The 23,659-nt window shown below is 44.2% G+C and overlaps 1 protein-coding gene and 1 long non-coding RNA gene across 2 annotated transcripts in view; one reads left to right on the top strand and one right to left on the bottom strand.

Moving 5' to 3' along the window:
* LOC117349084 overlaps positions 1–16,045 on the bottom strand; it is a 62,009-nt gene extending 45,964 nt beyond the window's left edge. Inside the window, exon 1 of the long non-coding RNA XR_004537110.1 lies at positions 15,611–16,045. This is a non-coding gene — a long non-coding RNA (uncharacterized LOC117349084). The remainder of the gene's footprint in view (positions 1–15,610) is intronic.
* A 280-nt stretch (positions 16,046–16,325) lies between these two features.
* The window catches only part of DNAJC11 (DnaJ heat shock protein family (Hsp40) member C11), a 99,325-nt gene continuing 91,991 nt past the window's right edge, over positions 16,326–23,659 (top strand). Inside the window, exon 1 of the mRNA XM_033922204.1 lies at positions 16,326–16,529. Within this exon, the coding sequence (XP_033778095.1) occupies positions 16,458–16,529 (72 nt within the window). The 5' untranslated portion in view covers positions 16,326–16,457. The remainder of the gene's footprint in view (positions 16,530–23,659) is intronic.

Consider the following 23,659-nt stretch of genomic DNA (forward strand, 5'->3'; position numbering starts at 1 on the left):
ATGCACCATTTGACGAAGCCCCTGCCCTGGGGGAACCCCCAGCCAGTCAGATTTTCAGGATATCCACAATGACTATGCATGAAATCAATTTGCATACAAAGGAGGCATTGTATGCAAACTGATCTTATGCATAGTCATTGTGGATATCCTGAAAACCCGACTGGCAAGGGGGTACTCCAGGACCAAGTTGAGAAACACTGCTCCACAGCATGCCCAGCTGGCTCAAGAGGAGGAGCCAGTCGGATCTGTGAATCAGCCAGCCCTATAGTTCCTTTGTCAATTTGAATAATTAAGGGCTCCTTTTATCAAGGTGTGGTAGGCGGCTAACGCGCGGAATACCGCGCGTTCAACCGCCTGCCGCGCTAGTCGTTAACGCCTCTATTGACGAGGCGTTAGGTTTTTGGCTTGCCGCAGGGGGTTAGCGCACAATGAAATGTCCGACGCGCTAACCCCCGTAGCGCGCCTTGATAAAAGGAGCCCTTAATGTCCTTCTTTCAATCCCGAGAGCAAAGAGAATGGAGCTAGCATCAGTAAGCAGCTTATAACTCTGAAATTCTTTCAAGGTCAACCTTCCCCTCTGAAGAGAGGAGAAACTTTCTTCCTTAAAACAAAATGATAAAACTGTCCCAAGGAGACCAGCCTCGCTATCTGAGCCAGTGTTATTGCCTGTCAGTCTGCAGATAGTGTGCGAATGAGGGGACCCCAGTACCCTTCAGTACGATTTGTGCATGTGGTTAAATCTAAAAAAAAAACAAAAAAAAAAACCTCACCAAACCTCTACTCTAAATCATGACCTTAAGGGAAACCAAATGGATTATTTTTTTTTCTCTGTGTAAAACACTGTATCTCAGAGACTGTGGCCGCCAACCAGGGCAGATGGAAATGTTTCTATTAAAATTCTGGAAAGAACAGCAATCTGGGTGTTCAGCAGCTGATATGGTTCTGCAGCAGCCCTTTAGCCATTCTGCAGGTCCTAATGCCCTACCAGATGTGAATCCAAAAATACATAGAACTTGTCCCTTTTCATTCCTCCTTAACTGATTATTCCAGCTGTCTCTATGGACGTGATTCCCAGTCCCGTCCTGAGGGACCCCAGGTTGTCAGGATGTCCACAGTGAATATTCATGAGATTCATTTGCATGCAGTGCCTCCTTGGTAGGCAAATCTAGTTCACGCACATTCATTTTTGGATATCCTGAAAACCTGGCTGACTGTGGTTCCCCCCGGGACAGGTTTGGGAATCGCTGCTAAGTGGCTAAAAAGTGACTATAGCATGACAGTGGCAAGGGCTTTCCCCATGCGCTAAGGCCATTTCCACCGCAGCAGTAAACTGGCTGTATGGCCATGTGCTAATGTCATTAGTGCGCAGCTATTAAAAGGAATTACCCATGTGAGCACATACTGAGACCTATTTTGTAGGCTGTATGGGACTCACGGTAATCCTGCGCTAACCAGTTAACACCCGGTAATGATTAGTTCAGGAATGCTTACTCTTACCTCCCCCTCCTCAACACACCCCCTTCAAGGAAAAATAAGAAGTATTTTAGCTTGCGGTTAGCATATGCCTATTTGGCAGTTACCAAAGGACCCCTGAGTGCATCCCATGGTATGCCATTTTAATCTGCGATAAGTATAACATAACATAAAAATGTATTTATTTATTTTAAAATTTTCTATCCCGTTTATCAACTAAGTAGATAACAATCGATACATACATAAAAGGAACAAACATTACATATCAATGAATACATTATCAAATAAGAAGAACCATCAGCTTTTCTTCAAGTAATATAGGAATGCTCTATTAGCTACTAGTGTCAATTGATCAAGGAAGGAAGAATCTCACAGAGAGGTCTTTAACAGTTTCTTGAAAGATTTAACATCTGTGTAATACCGTTAAGTTCTATGTGGTTTACAAAATATAATTTTTTTTTAAACTGCACATATACAGTTGAATGTAATACATTAATTTCCGAAGAATCTTGTAAACAAATACGTTTTCAGTTGTCTCCTAAAATACCGATATGGGCACATGCAGTCCTCAGTTTCCTTCTTTTTACTATGTCTACCCACAGTATGCCACCCCTTTCCTTCACCCCACCACTATCTCACTAACTCTATCTTCTTCCCCCATCCAGCATATGTCCTTTTTCTTTATCCCTCCTTCCATCCAGAATGTGTTCTCTTTCTCCACTTCCATTCAGCATTTGCTCTCCCTTCTCCCCACTTCCATCATCTGCCCCCTTCTCTCAATCTCTCCATCCACCACAGGCCCATCTTTCTCCCTTCCTCACCTTTCCAATTTTAGCAACAAGATCTGAAACGCCCGCCCCCCTCCCCTGGACAACAGGCCCGGTCCGACAAACCTCCCTGCCCTGTGGCTGGCGATGTCTAAACTGCTTTCTTACAGCAGCCGGAGCGTTGTAGTTGCATATGGCTGCCGTAAAGGTTGTCTCTGATGCAACTTCCGGTTGTGTCAGAGATGACCTTTACGGCAGCCACGCGCTGCTTCAACGCTCTAGCTCAGGGGTGCCCACACTTTTTGGGCTTGCGAGCTACTTTTAAAATGACCAAGTCAAAATGATCTACCAACAATAAAATTTAAAAAAACCCACAAAGCACACTGTACATAGAGACGAAGATTATGAAGATATGGCAATAAATTAAAATGAATTTAAGCAAAATGAGTACAAATCAATTATAAAAACTACAAAAGAAAAAAAAAGTGGCTTATTAACAATTTGCTGGGATTAATGAGGATTGGTACCACTTGAAGTTAGATTTCTCGGTGGTGGTCTGAAGATCCCTGGGTACTAGCCAGTTCCTGGTCCTTTAAAATAGTAGAAAAGAGTTGTAATGTTTGATTGCGTACTGATATTCAGCAATGAGGTATGTGGCACTTTTTCTAGGATGAATTCATGAACGTAATTGTCAGACCTCGTGTGTCAGTGTATCTCATGCATAATCATTGTGGGTAACCTGCAAATAGGACTGGCTGTGGAAGCCAGGTTTGGGAACCCGTTGCACTAGTTCAACTAGACTTGTTCTGAACTGCTACAGGTAAGATGCAGCTTTTTTTTTTTTGGGGGGGGGGGTTATGAGATAAGATGTTTATTTAGCAAAAAGATAATTAGGTCTGAGATAGTTTAAGCTTGGAGGCCCGACAGATAAGATATCTCATTTTCCAGGGCTTTGCAAAATGCTAATTTTGTATCACCAGCATAATGCAGGAGCTCTATCTTGTTCTCTTGCCTACATGCAAAAAAAAAAAACCATGCAGGTATATGAATTCAACTAAATTCTGGACCTAAAACAGAAAAATCCATCTGAAATGACAAGTATACCCTGACTTTTGCAGGTAAAATAATCACAACTGATGTAAAGAGGGGGAAAAAAATCTGCATTGCAGAAGCCTGACATGTTTCAGGAAACCTGAACGAAACCCATTTACTTGGGTCCCCCACTGGGAATATAATATTGTTTTTATTAGAATACTTGCAGGAGCCTCAGATGGGCTGTATTTTTAGGATCATTGTAATGATGATGGAGGAACTTCTTGCTGTAATCTGACTTTCCAGATTGTTGGCCATGAGTGGGACTTAGGCATCACAATTTTTATCCTGCTGGAAAAAAAAAATCTTTGCAAGAGGCAGATTTATCAAATATATTAAGTTTTGCTTTGATGGAACAAAAAACCCCCCGATTTGTATGTGACATTAAAAATATCCCCTGTATGCCAGGCAAAAATACCAATCAAAATCCAGAAGAACATTTGTCTGACTGTAGGCAGGGCTTCTAGTTAACCAGTTCCAGGAGGGAGATTTTGGATTATGGGTCCCGCAGCACTGATTTCAATGGGTAGAATCAGGGACTACAAATCCCATGCTGCTTTGGGATATACATTTAAAAATCAAGACTGGCCAAAAAGTCTCCCTCCTGGAAATGGGTAACTTGGTAGCTCTGTGTGGCCGTATGGCAGGGGTTCTCAACCCAGTCCTGGGGATAGTGGCCTAGTAAGGGCGAACGGTGCCTGGGGCAATGGCACCCCTTCCCCCCTTCCCTTCTCCGACATGAGCAGCATGCCCACGTCGGTGTCCGCTCGCCCTCTGACGTCACTTCCTAGGTGCAGGTCCCGGAAGTGACATCGGAGAAAGCGCCGATGCTGAGGGGGAAGGCAAGGGGCACACACGCGGCAAGTAGAGGGGCGGAGGAAAGGTGCCGCACCCTTAGGAAGATTTTCCTGTTTCTCTTTCAACGTTTACCTGGTCTGCTGTGCTTCTCACAGTCAGCCGATGATATTGACGCACAATTCAAAAGATTTTTGCGATGTTTTCATCCGTTCTGCTCATTACTGCCCGCCCTGACCTCTCTTCATCAGTGGTGCTTTCTTTCCCCTCGGAAAAACGTTTAATCCATTTGAACACTGCCGTTTTCAAACATGCAACAGCTATAATGAACGCCACTCAGCAAGACGCCTCCCTTGCTACGCCACTGCCTGGGGACGCACCAAGCCAGTCTGGTTTGTGAGATATCCACAGTGAATATGCATATCTTACTCAATAAAGCTGTATAGAATATATTATCATTTATTTAACAAATCTTTGTGCATAATCATTACATCATACTCTATAAATAATTCTAATAGAGTTAAGTGGATATTAGAATTATTTTTAGAGTATGATGTAATGGTTATGTACAAAGATTTGTTAAATAAATGATGATATTTTCTATACAGTTTTTTTCAGCTTGTACCTATACATATACAATACCTGAACTATAAATGCTTATGTATATTTATAATAGCTAAGTGGATATTAGAATTATTTATAGAGTATGATATAATGATTGGTTCATAGTCAAATGCGCACGCTCAATTGTCTTGCACTCACTTGTCTTGGCGCTTTTGTCAGCGCGCTTTTGTCTTGCGCGCATTTGACCTGCCGCCATAATGATTATGTTAAATGATAATATTTTCTATACTGCTTTTTTGAGTAAGATACAGGGCTCCTTTTACAAAGGTGCGCTAGCGTTTTTAGCGCGCGCTAGCCCAAAAATTACCGCCTGCTTAAAAGGAGGTGGTAGCGGCTAGCGCGCGTGACATTTTAGCGTGCGCTAAAACCGCTGGCGCACCTTTGTAAAAGGAGCCCATACTAATATACATAGAAGCTAATTTGAATTGATATTCTCAATTGTTTGTTGCAATGAATATGCATGAGATAAATGTGCATGCACTTCCTCCATTGTATGCAAATCTATCTCATACTTGCTCACCGTGGGTCTCCTAAATCCCTGACTTGCTAGTGTGTCCCGAGGACTGGATTGAGAACCCCTAAACTGTATGTAGAGACCACTAAGGCATAAAACAAAGAAAGGCAATTATGACGTCAAAACCAAAAGCACCAATTTTTTTGTGTGGATAAAACCACGTGCCAACAAGGATCCAAGTTTCAGCATATAAATATGCCTTCCTCAGGGGGCACTGAAGCTTGAACAAATAAACAAGTGATAGAAGAACAAACCTTCAGCTAAAACAGTGGTCTCAAACTCAAACCCTTTGCAGGGCCACATTTTGGACGTATAGGTACTTGGAGGGCCGCAGAAAAAAATAGTTAATGTCTTATTAAAGAAATGGCAATTTTGCATGAGATAAAACTCTTTTTAGTTTATAAATCGTAACCCCCCCCCCCCAAAGGCCTGCATGTTCCCCCCTTCTTTGCAGCATCTTCCAGCTTCCCCCTGGCCTCACGGTCTTAGTTTCAGCTAATTACCGCAGCCAGCAGAGAGGATCGCTGGTGCTGTAGTGTTCCTTGCAGGCTGCTATCGGCCTCCGCAGCATGTTTCCTCTGACGTGGTCCCGCCCCCTCCTCTGACATCAGGGGCAGGATCACGGCAGCCTGCAAGGATCGCTACAGCACCGGCAATCCTCTCTGCAGGCTGTGGTAATTATCTGAAGGTAAGAGCGGGAGGCCAGGGGGGAAGCCGGAGGACAGCATTAGTACAAACAGTTCAGACAGCACTAGTACAAACTGCGGGCCGCACAATAGTACCTGGCGGGCTGCATGTGGCCCCTGGGCCACAAGTTTGAGACCACTGAGCTAAAACATAGCATGAGTATTGCCCCCCAACTCAGTACATTAGAAGTTACAAGTTGAAACAAAATTGCGTCAGCTTTCCTGTGAAAATAGGCAATACTAGGTTAGGGTTGAATCCCCATATGTGAGGACATTGTCCGTTGATGTGGCAGGTAGCCCATCCCCCAAAGTTTATGAGTCACAAGGTATGCAAGAAGTAGGGTTACCATATGTCTCCAGACAAAGGAGGATGGATTGAGACAATTGAAAGCAATGGAAATAAAACCTGGATATCTCAATCCGTTCTCCTTTTTCTGGAACCATATGGTAACCCTAGCAAGAAAGGGGTAGGCCCAAGGAGTTGGACAGCAAGTGACTACAGCTTTCCAGGCTCCATGAAGGCAGCCTTGGGCTGGGCTTCATGTTGCCAACTGGATCCAGATTCATCTGACAGGGTTGATCCAATCCTGGGTTTACCCCACAGCATACAAGGACTTTTAGTCTTGCTTTTCTTAGGGACAGCAATGGGGAAATTAGAACTACAAGTTCCTGCAAGCAATAAGAACATAAGAACTGCCATACTGGGACAGACCGAAGGTCCATCAAGCCCAGTATCCTGTTTCCAACAGTGGCCAACCCAGGTCCCAAGTACCTAGCTAGATCCCAAGTAGTAAAACAGATTTAATGCGCTTATCCTAGGAATAAGCAATGGATTTCCCCAAGCCATCTCAATAATGGCCTATGGACTTCTCTTCTAATAAATTATCCAAGCCTTTTTTAAACCCTACTGAGCTAACTGATTTCACCACATTCTCCGGCAACAAATTCCAGTGTTTTATTCTCCGGCAACAAACTCCAGTGTTTAATTACATGTTGGGCAAAGAAATATTTTCTCTGGTTTGTTTTATATCTACTACTTAGTAGCTTCATCGCATGCCCCCTATTCCTAGTATTTTTGGAAAGAGTGAACCCAAAGCTAGATCAGCTCCTTCAGTTGAATCAAGGTTCAGTTGGCAACCCTAGAGATTCAAAGCTCCTGCAAGGGAAAAGGCAAATATTTTTTTTTTTTTCCTTTTCATTTCTGAAGAGAATGTTGAACGGATTCTAGGAAGGACTCAACAGTCCAGTGAGTCTGGGAAGTGTTCGTTTCATATACTTGAAACAAGGAAGCCTGTTCAGATTCAACCAGGACAATAACGGACATGCCAACCAGGCGGACAATGGGCCTATCATTCTAATCTTCATCATATGGCCGCTTGTAACTGGAGGGTCTAGGGAAAGGCCAGTTAAGGCTCTATGTAGACAGTGGGTGCTCTTCCTTTTGTGGATTTTTCAGAGATTTGCACTAGGTGTGTGGTATTTAGCACAAGCATCCCCTTATAATCAATGAACCTATTTACTACCAATACACATTCATCTCATTGACCTGTGGGAGTGTGTGGTGAAGTGGTTAGAGCTACAGCCTCAATACCCTGAGGTTGTAGGTTCAAATCCTGCACTGCTCTTTGTGACCCTGGACAAGTCACTTAATCCCCACTGCCCCAGATACATTGGATAGAGTGGGAGTCCATTGGGACAATTAGGGAAAAATACTTGAGTACCTGAATAATTTGAAATCCGCATAGAATTGAAGGATATGTGGAATATACGTTAAAATAAAAAGATTAGAGCTACTGTGATGAGTGGACTATTTCCACAGGAAGGGGATTCTGTGTGATAGAGGGGAAATTCCTAGGTTAGTCTCTGTGGCAGAGAAAAGTTAAGTTGTTTGTTCGACAGTGAGGTTGTTAATTGACTCCATGTCATAAGGAAAGGACTAATCCAGTTTTGGTGTTACCAGTGGCTTGTGATCAGTGCCTTCAGGGGATTCTTCTAAAAAAAAAAAAAAACCCCACCTCTGTGCCTGCGACCCTGTCTCCCAAGCTCTAGCATCGACTCACTGGTTGCCCATAGCCAAACGCTGGTATCTTCAAGGGCCTGATGCTAGCGTTCAAATCCTTGCACGGCATGGCACCGGGCTACGTGACGGCTACGCTTCCTCCATACGTGCCGAACTGGTCCCTCGGCTCCCAGATTGAAATACACCTCAAAACGCCCCTTGGTCGTGCCCTGCAAACCGCCAAACGACGTTCCTACTCCCACTTCATACCGCGCCACTAGAATCGACTGTCCCCACAGATCTGATTCCTTGAAGGACTCCTCAACTTTAGGAAGGCAATAAAAACATACACCTAACCCCTTGCCCTTGACCGATGGATTACAAAGAAATGTATATTTGTACCAGAACCCAGTAGGTGTCACGTAAGGAAAATTTATGGTGTAAAATCTTGCACTGGAACTATGGCAAATCCAACCTGTTAACTGTCAATGCATGCCAATTAGGATAAAACTTGTACTGGAAAACTTGCCCTGTAAGATAACGATGGCAAATTGTAACCTGTAAACTGTACATAGAGTCACGTGATGTGCTGAGTATTAGAACCTCGCGTATGTGCCAAGTTAGGATAAAAAATTTCTGTCGTAAACCTATACTGAAATTAATGCAAATCCAGTTCAAATCATAACCTGTTAACTGTATATTATGTATATCAGTATTAGACCCCTAGTATGTGACAAATTAGGATAAAAACTTGTATCATAAACTCGTACTTAAATCCAGTGCAAATCGTAATCCGTTCTGAGCTCTTTGGGGACAAATTAAATAAATAACTTTGCCCCGCCCTCTAAAGGGCCTGAGGGCACTGCTCTGAATTTTATTGGTTGAGCAGGCGACAGGCAGAGTCCCCAACCCAAGAGCCCTGCTCAACAAATCAAACTGCGTCAAGCAAACACGAAAATATGTTAAAAGAGCAGGACTGTAGAGCTGGGCCTTCACTGAGTCCCCTGAAAGCCATCACCGCACGCCACCAGGTGTTACCCGTTATGTTCTGATCAGTGGAAAAATCCAGAATTAGCCCATTCCTTGGAGCCAGGTGGTAACTTTATAAGAGCCCAGAGTCTATAGCAGGATGAAGTTCTTAACAATAAGGAATGTACATTGATCTAGCTGCAACATTCGCTGCATGAAATGCTACTGTTAAAATAAAACCATTATTGTGCTAAATTGTGATTCCTGGTTGAGTCACTAGGGGGCGATTTTCAGTGGTAGCCCTGCAGCCGCCTGAGGCCCATGAGGGATTTCACTACTTCAGCTACACTCCCACACAAGTGATCCCTTTTTATAGCAGTGTGATAAAAATCAGATTAAAAAACAGAAGCATTAAAAATGCATTTATGTAGTTATGAGTGCTGAGCAGCTTTGGAATGCTGTTTCATAAATACTTGGGGTGGAGGCATCCATCCTTCAGGAAGGCTGCAGCATTGCAAACAGCAGTGTTCCTTAACTTGAATATTAAAATGCAAGGTTTGTCGGGAGAATAATATTAAATGAGTGAAAAACCTATATGTGATCTAAAAAACCCCCCACAAAAACACAAAAATTTGCATTTTATGAGGGTTTTTATTTTCCGGAAAATGACAGAGTGAATCACTTTGCAGCTCTTTATTCCACTGGCACTCACTGAGATATTAACTAGCTCCTTTCCATGTGCTGCTTCATGGCCAGGACGCTCTGCCATCTCTGATTACCACGCCAGCTGCTAGCAGCTCCTACTACTCTTGCCACATCCGAATGAAGCGAGGCTTTTCACTCAAACTGAAGGGACCTGTAGTCAGGGCTACCCTATGGCTCCAGAAAAAGGAGGACGGATTGAGACATCTGGGTTTTACTTCGTACTGCCGACTTTGGATGTCTAGCGCCATACGTCCAAATCGGACTTAGACATAAGAACATAAGCAGTGCCTCTGCTGGGTCAGATCAGAGGTCCATCGTGCCCAGCAGTCCGCTCACGTGGCGGCCCACCAGGTCCAGGACCTGTATAATAACCCTCCTTCTATCCCCTTTTCCTTCAGAAAATCGTCCAATCCCTTCTTGAACCCCAATTCCGTACCTTGTCCTATCACACCCTTTGGAAGCGCGTTCCAGGCGTCCACCACCCGTTGGGTGAAGAAGAACTTCCTGGCGTTGGTTCTGAATCTGTCCCCTATTCAGTTTTCCGAATAGCCTCTCGTTTTGAAAATGTCCCTCCATGTGCATAAGTGCTACACATCCCCCTAATCTGCTCATGCCTTCCCACGTCCACACCGCCCCTAGCAGAAATTACAACTAAGTGCAGTCATGTGTGTAACACTTCCTGCCAATTAACTCGAATTATAGCCAATTATTCATTGCTAATGCCAATTAGCGCCTAATTTAACCTGCAGACACAATTTTGCACACTAAGGCCCAGATTCTGTATAGCGCGGCCCAAGTTTTATGCGCAAATCTGTCATCGAGTCTCCCCTAGTCTTTGTAATTTTTTTTTTTTTTTAAACATATGTTTATTGAAAAGGCAAAGGTCACAGAGAGCACAATACAAGGCAATAATGAAAACCTGAAAACAATCAGGTACAACAGAGCCTATATTGCCCGACAGAAGGGGGCACGAGTAGAGCTTTGGGACAGTGACCCTTGTGTTAAGTGTAAGTGCTTGCCTGGTACCTATCTCCATGCCTTTCTTGAATGTTCCAAATTGTAATTGTTGATGGAGTGAAAAATCGATCCACTTGTACCCGTTCTACTCCACTCAGGATTTTGTAGACTTCAATCCTATCTCCCCCTCAGCCTTCTCTTTTCCAAGCTGAAGAACCCTAACCGATTTAGTTTTTCCTCATCCGAGAGGAGTTCCATCCCTTTTACCATCTTGGTCGTTCTTCTTTGAACCTTTTCTAGCGCCACTATATCTTTCTTGAGATAAGGAGACCATAGTTGAACGCAATACTCCAGATGAGGTCGCACCATGGAGAGATAGAGAGGCATTATAACGTTCTTAGTCTTGTTAACTATTCCTTTTCCAATAATTCCTAGCATCCTGTTTGCTTTTTTGGCTGTCGCCACACATTAGGCAGATTTCATCATTTTGTCTGCAATGACACCTAGCATCCGCTAACTGTGATTCAGGTTAGTCTTCCCAATGTGCATGACTTTACATTTGTCCACACTGAATTTCATCTGCCACTTGTCCTTAAGTACTTAACCCTGATGTCATCAACGGCAAGGATGATGGCTGCCAGATGATATATGAGAATAGACCAGGGGAACAAAAGAGCAGAGAAGTCCAAAAACCCTTAACTCCCTATGCTCAGAGTAGTGCAATTTCTAAAACATTTAAATAGTTTACATTATATCAGAAAGATACACATTTAATAATGTTCCAAAGGGCAGGCACCAGATTTAAATTAATTAGATTTTGCAATAAAACAGTGAGGCAGAAATTTACATGAAAATTACTCTTCTAAATATAGGAAGGTAGGTATGAAAACCTACAAGAAGCAATTAAGCCAAGAAAACAACATGCATGCTGTCTCAGCATGTAGGCTGGGAAAGTAATGAAAATATGTTTAGAAAAGAGGCAGTTGAAAGGGGGAAAAAAAAAAAAGATGATAGGGGACATTTCAAACATCTGCAAGTAAATAAAATAGAATACAGAATCCGAGGGTGGGAGAGGCAGAGTGGAGATTTCATTGGAGAAAGGAGACAATGGGGAGTCCTGTTACAATTAAGAAATGGCAAAACAAACAAAAAAAACTTTCTTATTTTCATTTTAGGGGCCAGCAGAGATGGTGAGGATGACTGCAGAGGAAAATAAGAATATCATAGAGTGGTGCTCATCCTCTTGGGTTTGCTTTTATCCAAATATTCCTACCCCCCGATACCCAGGGCAGGATTAATTCATCAAGGGCCCCTAGGCACACAAGTACACCAGGCCCCCTGCCCCACCCCACCATACGCCCAGGCGGAAACAGGAAGCTGCGTCAGAGGGAAGCTTTGGGCAAGCAGTACTGCTTGCACAGTTACAGTTCCTGTTGCCTTTCTTACCCGCATTGCTTGCTTGTCTTACTTTCCATCGATGGGGGGGGGGGGGGGCCCGCATTGCTTATCGATGCTGGAGGGGCCCATCGCCGTTTGGAAAAAACAATGTTGATGGGTAAGTAAACTACCTTGCAAGAGTATCCCACCTCTTTTACTAAGGTGCGCCCTATACTTTTTAGCACGCAATAAATATTAGCGCGCTCTAATCACGCGCTAAACGCTAACGTGAAAGAGGGCCTATATCTGCAGGAGAGTGTTTAAGCATTCTCTCCTTTGGTATTTATCGTAAAGGTTAGTTGGAATTCACTATATCACAATCACGAGAAATTTCAGAGGACCTGAAGCAAGCTCTTCATTCAAGGAAATCCTCATGCATAAAAGTGACAGTTATACTCAAGTTTGAGTATAAATTGTGGTACAATACAGACCATCCTGGAGGCTTCATAAATTTTTTCTCAGCATTGTAAAACATATCACTGTACAGGTTGGGACCTATACTGTATATGTGAAAAAATAAAAAATAAATCCAACTATTTATTTTGAGAAGGAAGAGTGTTGAACTCAGAGCTTGGTACCAGATCACCTATTTCAGCTTCTTATCCACCAAGGCCCTCATCTGCATTTAGGAATGTCACAAATCATATTTATTCAGCCTGATCTTCCGGAATGCAATTTAATAATGAACTGAGAACGTGTACATTGGGCGCTGAGTTTGTTTTGAATATGTGTATGTTCTAAATGTATTTCTTTTATTATTAGTTTTTTTTCATAATTTGCTCAGATGCAGAGAAATGAGCAGACTATAAATGGAGATAATGAAATAAAAATCTGAAGTGCTGAATCCGCAAGGAGGACTGACAGCTGGAGATGGGAAAACTTTGCAACAACAAAGGATTTCATCTGCAGATGGTGAGGGATCTCAGTTGGCCCCGGGTGATCATTAAAAGAGAGTGGAGGAATAGCCCCAGTGGTTACAGCAGCTGGCTGCAAACCAGGGAATCCTGGTTCAAACCCCGCTACAGCTCTTTGTGAACCTGGGCAAGTCATTTAATCCTCGTCTCAGGTACACGCTCAGATTGTGAGCCCTCCAGGACATAGAAAAATACCTGCTGTACACCACAGGAATAGCCTTTGGGCTTGCAGGCACTATATAATTAATTTTTTTTTTTTTTTTAAAGATGGAGGTGGTGTGAGAGGAATGGGCAAATCGATCCAATACAGAAACAAGAAAAAAAAACAAAAAAATGAAAGCAATGGCAGCCTACCTCCCATAGTGTAACCCAGTGTCTCAAACTCATGGCCTGAGGGCCACATGCGGCCCGCAAGGTACTATTTTGAGGCCCTCGGTATGTTTATCATAATCACAAAAGTAAAATAAAACAGTTTCTTGATCATATGTCTCCTTAACTGTAAATGACAATATTATTATTAAGGCTTAGCCAAAAGGAAAGATTTATAAACTATAAAGAGTTTTACCTCATGCAAAATTGTCATTTCTTTAATAAGACATTAACTATATTTTCTGAGGCCCTCCAAGTACCTACAAATCCAAAATGTGGCCCTGCAAAGGGTTTGAGCTTGCGACCACTGGTGTAAACCATATGACCCAGGAGTGACTATAACTCCTTTTCTCAGGGCATTCCCTCTAAAGCTTCTCTGTATCACAGATTTTGGAATCGGGAACAGCATAAGATGCGAAACGCTTGAGAATCATTAGCTCGGTCTCTTCCCTACATGCTAAGTTTGGTTGCAACTGAAAAATCAGCAAAACCTGGACCATAAATGTCCAACAGATAGAAGAAACAGTCAGTAGATTATCCACAATTCAGGTTTTTTTTCTTAAAAATACACAGTTCGACAGCTAAAAAAATTTATCAAATCCATACAAAATCACTTTAACAAGCTTCTTGAGAGAACTTCAAGAATGTGGGGGAGTCCCTTCTGATTTCCTTGGGATTCCTTGTTCCCACAGTCCTTCTTGGAAACTCCTGAATCCTCTTCTCTTACAGAGAAAAATCTTGCGGGATAAAGGGTTTATTTATGAGTTGTCACTAAACATATAGGGTTAGATTTGGTTAATGGTGACAAATATTAAGCACCAGGAAAAATGCATGCTCAGCCCTGTTCTATAAAGGGTTCTGAGCACTCTAGGCCTGATTTGGTAAGTGGTGCCTGATGCAGCAGGCACCTGGAGAACAGCTGCGAGCCGCTACAAATAATTACTGATGCTAATTTGGCTTTGTATGTGGATCTGGCTACAAGCGATTCGATAAGGATCCAAGCGCAAATTTTCTTACGCACAACCCAAAAGGGGACATGGTTAGGGGAAGGGCACATGCGGGTCAGGGGTGTTCCAAAGAATTACACACGAAGGGCCTGATGTTGCATAGGTCTCTGAAAGTTGGGTGCGGCTGTCTGAAATTTTGCAGGAGGAGGTACTGGGACAGGGGAGACTCACAAAAGCCATACCTGACTTCAGGGTGGCCCGGTAACTGGGGGGCTAGAGAGAGAGAGAGAGGCTGTCCTGGGGGGGGGGTGTTCTAAAATGCCCCCCCCCCCAGCACAGCCTCTCTTTCTCTAGCACCCCCCTCCCTGGGCCACCCCGGAGTCAAGTATGGCTTTTGTGAGTCTCCCCTGTCCCTGTACCTCCTCTGGCAAAATTTCAAAGTGATACTAGAGGGAGGCAGGGGTGGGGCAGGGTTCTTTGGGTTGGACTGGGGTGGGGTGGGGTTCAGGCGGAGAAAGGTTGGAGAAGTTCTAGAAGTGCTGGAATAGGGGATAGAAGGGTATAAATAGAGGATTACTGCACAGGTCCTGGACCTGTTGGGCCGCCGCGTGAGCGGACTGCTGGGCACGATGGATCTCAGGTCTGACCCAGCGGAGGCATTGCTTATGTTCTTATGTTTATGAAGGTTGCAATCTGGAAAGCTACACCCCCCCCCCCCCTTGCTGCCTCCCCAGCAACTTTTAACTTCAGGATAAAATCCCAAACACTTCCATGCGAGCCAATTTTTGGGATCAGGCCTCTTGGATAGGGTTGCCATATTTTACAAAGGAAAACCCCGGACACATCACCCCGCCTCCACCCCCAGCCTGCCTCCCCTCTTCTGCGAGAAGCTCCGGTCACGTCTGGAGGGCCTGGAGCATGCGCGGATGTGTATGAGGTCATCCGCGCATGCTCAGAGGCCCTCCCTATACGGCTGGAGTTCGTCGGGGCTTTCCAAAACCCAAACAATGGAAGTAAAACCCAGATGTCTCAATCTGTCCTCCTTTTTCTGGAGCCATATGGTAACCCTACTCAGGGGGACTCCAAGCTATTTAAAGATGGGGTATGGGGGTCTCTTTCCAAATTTGTACCCTTGGCCCCAGCATGTTTAACACCGTCTCTGCCTGCTTTCAACAGTACACATAAACTGGACAAGCTGGCTGAAATGGGCTTCAAGTGGCTGCTTGTTAAATAGCCTAAAGCAGTACTGGACAGAGACCCTTGGTACGAAATTAGTGGCCTCTTGGGGCACACTAAATTTTCGGACTTCTTGAAATGCTGGTTGCTTGGAAACACATAAGTCAGCAGAAAATGAGCACCTACCTCTCATCCAGTCTGCCCATTTGTGTTTACTAGATCTCTGGTTTTCTTCTTTGCTGGACAGTATGAAGGCCCCTTTGTGTCTGTCCCACACGTGCTGCTTTGGCTCCTTCCATTGTAGTCTGTAGGGGGCTTATGCATTTTCTCTTTCCTTTTCAGCTTTACATTATGACCCCTCTGCCCCCCGGGGTTTCCTTTCCAGAGAAAATGGTCCTTCTGCAGGCTGCATGGCCTCTTTTCAACTATTTAGCAGGTTTTCAACAGACTCTAGCAGAAGGAAGCATTTTCTCTGGGTCAAGAGGAGCAGCCTGGTGGTTAAAGCAGCTGCCTCAGCATCCTGAGGTTGTGACTCTGGGTACAAAATCTGTAAACTGCTTGGATGGTGTAAAACCACACAGAAAAAGGCAGTGGGCAAGTCCCATTCTTTTTACTTATGGTTGCAGGACTCGGGCCCCCCCCCCCCCCCCCAACTCTTGCAGTGACCCCCCCTAAAGCACAACACAACCTCCTTCTTTCTCTCTTCAGCCTGAAGGGGGCAGCAGAACGTGAAGGCGCCACTTTATTAGTATTATTTTTCTGCGCGCCGGCAGGGGGCGCAGTCCTCCTCTCCGGATTTTGCAAGGGGGGTGGGGGTGCGCTGATTTCCGATCTCCAACGCCGTGTCCCCCCCCCCCCCCAACAACTCGTCACAGCGGCAGGAGGCGGGGCACCGCTCTCTCCCCCCTCAGGTCGCCTGCAACCGCTCTCCGGGCCGCCAGGGGCCGCTGTGTCCGCCCCCCACCACCTCCGCAGACCCAGCCGCGGCTCTTCCTGCCGCGGCAGCCTCGGCGGCGGGTGAAAGGTTGTGAACATGGCGACGGCCTTCGGGGAGGAGGCGCCGGACAACGCCGACTATTACTCGCTGCTGAACGTTCGGCGGGAGGTGAGGAGGCGGCGGAGGGCGGGAAAGGGGCGCCGAGGCGGCTCTGACGACGGAAACAGGACACTCCCTCCTCCCCCCCCTCGAGACAAAGGAGGGCGCGCGCGAACGACGCCTCCCCCACCAGCTCCGCCCAACGGGCTTAGCCAGTCCGGGTTTTGCCCTTCCCTACCCCCCCCCCCCGGTAGGCGCGAAGTTGTAGTTCCGCATTTTTTTTCCTACGGAGAGAGAGGGGGGGGGAGAGAAGGGCAAAACCCGGACTGGATAAGCCCGTTGGGCGGAGCGAGAGGCGGCGCTCCTGAGAGAGAGGGGGGCACGTGCGCTACCGCTGACCACCAAGACGGTGACCTTGAAGGAGGATCCCAGAGACGTGTTTGGGGGGGGGGGGGGGGTGACGGCGAGAGACAGAGACACCCAGGCTGTGACCTGAAGGGGGGGAGGACGACTAAGAATTGTATTTATTTATTCATTCATTCATTCAATTTTCTATCCCGTTCTCCCAGGGGAGCTCAGAACGGTTTACATGAATTTATTCAGCATTTTTCCCTGTCTGTCCCGGTGGCCTCACAATCTATCTAATGTACCTGGGGCAAGGGGGGGGGGATTAAATGATTTGCCCAGGATCACAAGGAGCAGTGCGGATTTGAACCCAGAACCTCAGGGTGCTGAGGCTGTAGCTTTACCCACTGCGCCACACTCTTCTCCTTTATTTCCCTATATAACAGTGGTTCTCAACCCTATCCTAGGGGACCCCCCCCCCAGCCAGTTGGGTTTTTGGGATAGCCCTAATGAATATGCATGAGAGAGATTTGCATATAATGGAGGAGACAAGCATGCAAATGTGGCTTTTGCATATTCATTAGGGATATCTCGAAAACCCAACTGGCTGGGGGTCCCCCAGGACAGGGTTGAGACTGAGCACGTAGAGTATGACACGGATAACTGTGGGAAACAATCCCCATGTCATTCTTAGAGAGAGGGAAGAATCAGTACGAATGGGCACAACCACTGACCCTCAAGCCCTCGCATTGAAGAATGCTGATGTAGAAGGACTGAGGTTGAGAATGACATAGGATGGTTTCTTGCGGTTATCCATGGGGAAGGTGACAAATTCTGTCAGCGTGTCATTCTCTTAGTTTGGGAACTGGATGGAAGGTAGCAAAGGGGTCATGGCATTTCCCTTGGTATGAACTCTATGCACCATTATCTCATTACACTGTCCATTATTTTACACTGTCTAGTGCTTTTTGATCAGACCAGCTTAAACATCACAAGTAATAAATACCAATGATGTTCTGCGGGGTTTGGGCCTTGATTCAACATGGTCCTGTTCAATATTTTCTGGAGTAATGTAAGAAAACATTTCTTTATAGAAAGAGTGGTGGATACAGGGAATAGCATCCCATAAATGATGGAATTAAGGAGGTTATCAGAATTTAAGAAGGCATTGGACAATTACAATAGAGTGAATTATAAAGCTGAGCAGGAGATGTGAATTCATAAACTGAATGAGCCATATGTCTTCATCTGTTGTCATATTCTGTGGTTCTGTATGTAAATACACAACTGTCTTCTGTTTATACAACAGACAGAAAGAACAACCTTCTAAAATAGAAAGCCATACTCTTGGTTCTAAAAACACTGATCCTAGAGTATGTTATTGCACAGGGAGGTTTGAGGCTTGTTTGTGGTCATAGAAAGTACACTGGAGGCGAGAATTTAACCAAATTCTTCCAACTCCAAAGCTGTATACACTTCTCCCTCCATATTCACAGTTTCCAGCATTCGCGGTTTTTAGCTTGCTGGCTCCTCCCCCCAATTACGTCAGCTTGCATAGAGAAATCTCTGATTCCAAGCGTTTACAGAGAAAAATCGCTGATTCACGGCACTTTCTTCACCGTGTTTTGCCTCTCCTTCAGGAACAGGCCAGGTCTCCCACCATGTTATTCGCGGTTTAACCAAATGCACGATGGTTTTTAATAGAAAACAGCAAATAACATATGAAAAAGTTATTTGCAGTTTTTCTGTATTCGCGGGTCTGTTAATCCCCTATCACAGTGAATACGGAGGGAGAAGTGTAATCACTGGAGCACTCTACCAATGGGTAGCACATTTTCTTTCTTACCTCCAGCAGTCTCTGCTACCTGTTTTTAGCTCAACCTTATCTGCACCTGTTCCTCCTTCCTGAAAATCAGATGAGGGTACCACTTTGACTTGTAGTGCTTTTCTTTCTCTTAACTCTTTGCTGCTTCTCCTGTGTCCCCTTAGCGGGTAGCCTCCAGATAGCATGAAACAGATTAGATGTATCTTTATGAAATATTTCAAGAGAAATTTAGCATTTACGTTTATCTGATTTGCTTTAGTGTTAATGAAGCAAATCAAGACTACATGAACATTGGATACAAATTCATCAGTATCTATAATCTGTAAACTGCATCATGCAAATAGATTCTGTCACAGGAAGTAAACAGAATCAGAAATCTAAACTTAAATATCCTCCCTTTCCTGCCAACGTTTCATGGAAATAAAACCACTTCAGGGCTGTTGGACCTCTATTTTAATAATCACCTACAATACAAATGAATGTTCTTTCTCTCAAAATTCTTTCACGTGCAACTTGCTACAATTAATGTTATTCAAAGTACTCAGTTCTGTGTTTTCACTTTCTCAAGTCACTTGAAATCTCAGCTGTGTCTCTGCATGTTCAGCACTAGATCAGCCAATCAGATTCACCTCCTCCTGATTGGCCAAGCAGAACCATCTAACCAAGCACAGTCATAGTATGATTGAGTTCCCACGATGTGCTCAATGAAAGATTACTAATCATTAATAGAAGTAAAACAGTCAATGTTAGAATTTAAACCATCAGGGTGTAAGTTCTTAATTCAAAATCTATTTTTGCTCTCTTTGTTGTAAAGTCAATCTCCTGTTGCCTCCCCGAATGTTCTGTTGTATGTGATCCACCACAAAATAACAGAGTTGAGAAAAGTCTTGGGAAAATGAAATGCAGTGCTGCACTAGGGGTGCTTGCAGAACACTTCTTGCTATTGCACATCGATGTTCATTCAGTCGTAGATGTAATTTCCGGGAGGTTTGCCCTATATATAGCTTTCTGCACAGGCACGATATACAGTAAACCACAACATCTATATCACAGTTTCAAATTTCAATGCATACCTTTTTTTGATTGTTTGGATTAGTAAACTCCGCTATAGACAACATTATCTCATAGTTCTTGCAATGTCCACATGGTTTATGAGTTCCTTTAAACTGTCTTGTGCAGAACACCTATCTGGTAATACTGCTGGGCTCAAGATTTCCTTTAAATTCACCCCCCCCTTCTATAAAATCTCCCACACTCTTAGTGCAGGTTGTGCTCAAATTGTTGACTTGTTTGTTTTTCACCTTGTTTTGCATTGCAATTGGTTAATCTATTATATGTTTAATGATATATGCAGAACAGACGTGTTTCTCGGGAAACGTCCCCGTACCCCTTCCTATGCTATTTCCTCTCCAAGGCCGACCATCTGCTTTGGTACAAACTGAGGAATTGGAGGACAGCCCAGAAGGATGGAAGGCAGAGCAAAAGAATGCTAATGAGGCTCCCTACAAGAATTCTCATGAGAAGTTTCAAGTTTTTTTATATACCGCCTATCAAGGTTATCTAAGCGGTTTTACAATCAGGTACTCAAGTATTTTCCCTATCTGCCTCGGTGGGCTCACAATCTATCTAACGTACCTGGGGCTACGCAGGACTGAGTGACTTGCCCAGGGTCACAAGGAGCAGCACAGGGTTTGAACCCATAATCCCAGGTTGCTGAGGCTGTAGCTCCAACCACTGCACCACACACAGGTTCAGGAATAGTGTATCTACCAGTACTACTACTATTTATCACTTATGTAGTTTAGTTTATAGTTTATTTATAGCCCACTTTAAACAAGGTGGGTTACAGTAATAGACACATAGTAATTATTACAAACAGCCATAAACAACGTACAATTACAAATCTCTTCCAACATATCATACAGCTCCAGTAAATAAAATAAGTGCTCAGCACTCATATTTCATTTCACAAAACAGATGTCGTTTCAAGAGCTTCTTAAAAATATTCAAATCATTTTTATTTCTAATGTAAAGCGAAATATTATTCCAAGTGTCTGGACCTGAACAAGAGAACAACCCCACTCTGTTTATATGTAACCTTGCTTCCGTTAGCGTGGGAACATTCAACTCCTCAGAATGAGCTGAATGTAAACTTCGGGATGGTGTGTATAAAGATATACAATCGATCAGGTATTTCGGTGCCAAAACAGATATGTTAACAGCAGTTTATACGGTATCCTGAATTCTATCTTTATCCAACATAGCTTCACATAGAAGTCAGATACATGATCAAATTTCCCAATCCCAAACAATACCCGAATTATTGAGTTTTGAGTTGCCTATAAGGCAGGAGTGTCAAACTCAATCACATTAAGGGACCGAAATCCAAAACACAGGCTAAGTCGTGGGCCAGACCCCACCCAATCTTAGCCCCAGACCCCGCCCCATAATAATACTAATTATGACACCATTTTTTCCATTCATGTTTCATATATACACACACAATATAATCTTATTAACACATAATGGTAATGGGTAACCACAAAATTAAATTACACAAAGCACACTGTATGCTTCTCAACATTCATTCCTATCAGAACACAGATAACCCCTATGCAAATACGGGACCAAAAACTAAAAGTACTAATATATTAAAAAAAAGTACCCTAAGATTCAAGATTCTGCATGCAGTACAACCCCCAGAGAAAAAGAAACAAATGTATTTCTTCCTGAGCAGTGCAAAAGATAGACAGCAGATTAAAATGCTCAAAATTGACACAATTCAAACATTAACTTGAAAATAAAACCATTCCCCCCTACCTTTATCGTCTCCTTCCCTCCCTCCATGCTGTGGCTTCCTCCGGCGGGTGTCTAACCTGGCTGTTTTATGCAGCCCGCTGTCCAATGCCCCCTGGTGTCATCTTGTGGCTGGCTCCCTCTTCCTCACAGCCATAGCGTGCAACCTGAACCGGAAGCCTTCTATCTGACGTCGCAACGACAGAGAAAATACTTCTGGATGAGGTGTGGGACGTGCGAGGATCCGCTGCACGTGGCTTTGTGCACATTTCGGCTGTGAGGAGGAGGGAGCCGGCCACAAGGTAAAACTTGGGGCATCGGACCGTGGGCCGCCTAAAACGACCAGGCGGGCTGGATTTGGCCCGCGGGCCTTGAGTTTGACACCTGTGCTGTAAGGCATGGATTGCATTCATGGAAACAACAATACTAAATTGCAGTAATCCAAATGGGACATATTTAAAGAACATATTTAAAATTTAAAACATATTGAAGAACATTTAAAATTGGCCCTAGACACACAAGATTTGAGCTTACTCAATAGTCTCAATTTAAAATAAACCTTCTTTACCATTGCATGTGTGTGAGACTGGAAGGACAAATGGGAGTCCAATAAACCTAAATACCTGAGCTCCAACGAAAAATGAATGTTCCCAAGACTTGCACCGAATCAGGGATATTCGTATCTACAGTCCTTGACAAAAACATCACTTTGTTCTTTGAAACATTCAGCATTAACCTGTTTCTATCCATCCACCCTTTTCACCTAAAAAAAAAAAAAAATCACAGTTTCAAGTTTCCAGCCTCCTGACTGACTGTATCAGCGATTCCCCAGTTGAAAAAAACAATTGAATATCATCCACATACAGTCTGTAGGAGACACCGAAATGCTGTAATAATTTACACAACGGACGTATATATGTTGAAAGGTGTACGCAGCACTGCGCATTTTGACATTTAATAGACGGTCCCTGCTCGGAAGAGCTGACAGTCTTAACTTGGACAGACAGACAGACATGACGTGATAGGTCTGGGGGTGCAGAACCCAAGGTGAGAGGAGTTAGGCAAGAACCTAATCTTTCCGAATTCCCCACCCTTCTGAAGAAGCAAAAACAAGTTAGGTGATAGCCCCCTGCTGTGTGATGCTACGGCAGATCATAGTCATTTAGGGCTCCTATTACAAAGCCGTGGTATCGGCTGCTGCTGCAGCACTAATCGCTTCGACGCCCATAGGGGTTTAATGGGCGTTGGAGTATTTGCTGCGTGGCTGCCGCTACTACCGCATTCTAAAAAGGGAGGGGGTAATACCTATTTGATAAATTACTTTCCAGTTAATCACCTTGCACTCCAACGATGGTGTAATACGTCTGCGTTATTGAACCCGCTATCAAAATGTACTTTGATACAACGTAACCCTCCTTTCATTAAACATTGCAACCTCTTCTTTATATTGTAAATTTCCCCGTGATCTTGCACGGGTCTCTTAACCTGTAAATTGCCTTGAACCTGTTCTGGAAAAGAGCCATTAAGAAATTCTGATTAGAATTAGGTACTGCAGCCTCATCATGAAACACCCAAGGAAGATCCCTTCCTTTGGCTAGGGGCTTCCCCATTCTGTTCTGCCAGAGGGCTTTTAATTTATTAATTAATTCATTTATTCAATTTTCTATACCGTTCTCCCATCTGTCCCAGCGGGCTCACAAGCTACCTGATGTACCTGGGGCAATGGAGGGATTAAGTGACTTGCCCAGGGTCACAAGGAGTAGTGTGGGTTTGAACCCACAACCTCAGGGTGCTGAGGCTGTAGCTTTAACCACTGCGCCACACTTTTCCTCTTCCTATTCTCCACTTGAGCCCCATCCTCCTGGCCAGACAGGCTAACATACCTTCTTGTCCAGTTTGTCTGGCTTGACTAGATGTAAACTCTTTTGAGCCAGGACTGTCTTTTCTATGCTTTGATGTACAGTGCTGCATATGTCTAGTAGTGATATAGAAATGATATGTAGTAGTATGCTGTTAATCTAGCCCTTCCTCCTTCCTTTGTGCAGCTTCTCCAGCCTTCCCTCCATCCATGCAATTTCTCCAGCCTCCTTCCATGCTATATCTCCCTCACTTCATGCTGTTTCTCTAGCCCCCCCCCCCATGTTTTCTTCAGCCCTTAACCCCTCCCTCCTCTTTTGTTGCTTCCCCTCATGATCTCTCTAGCTCCCATGCCTACCTTCTTCCCTGAACCCGG

This window comes from Geotrypetes seraphini, chromosome 15, assembly GCF_902459505.1.
Source record: "Geotrypetes seraphini chromosome 15, aGeoSer1.1, whole genome shotgun sequence".
NCBI classification, from domain to species: domain Eukaryota; kingdom Metazoa; phylum Chordata; class Amphibia; order Gymnophiona; family Dermophiidae; genus Geotrypetes; species Geotrypetes seraphini.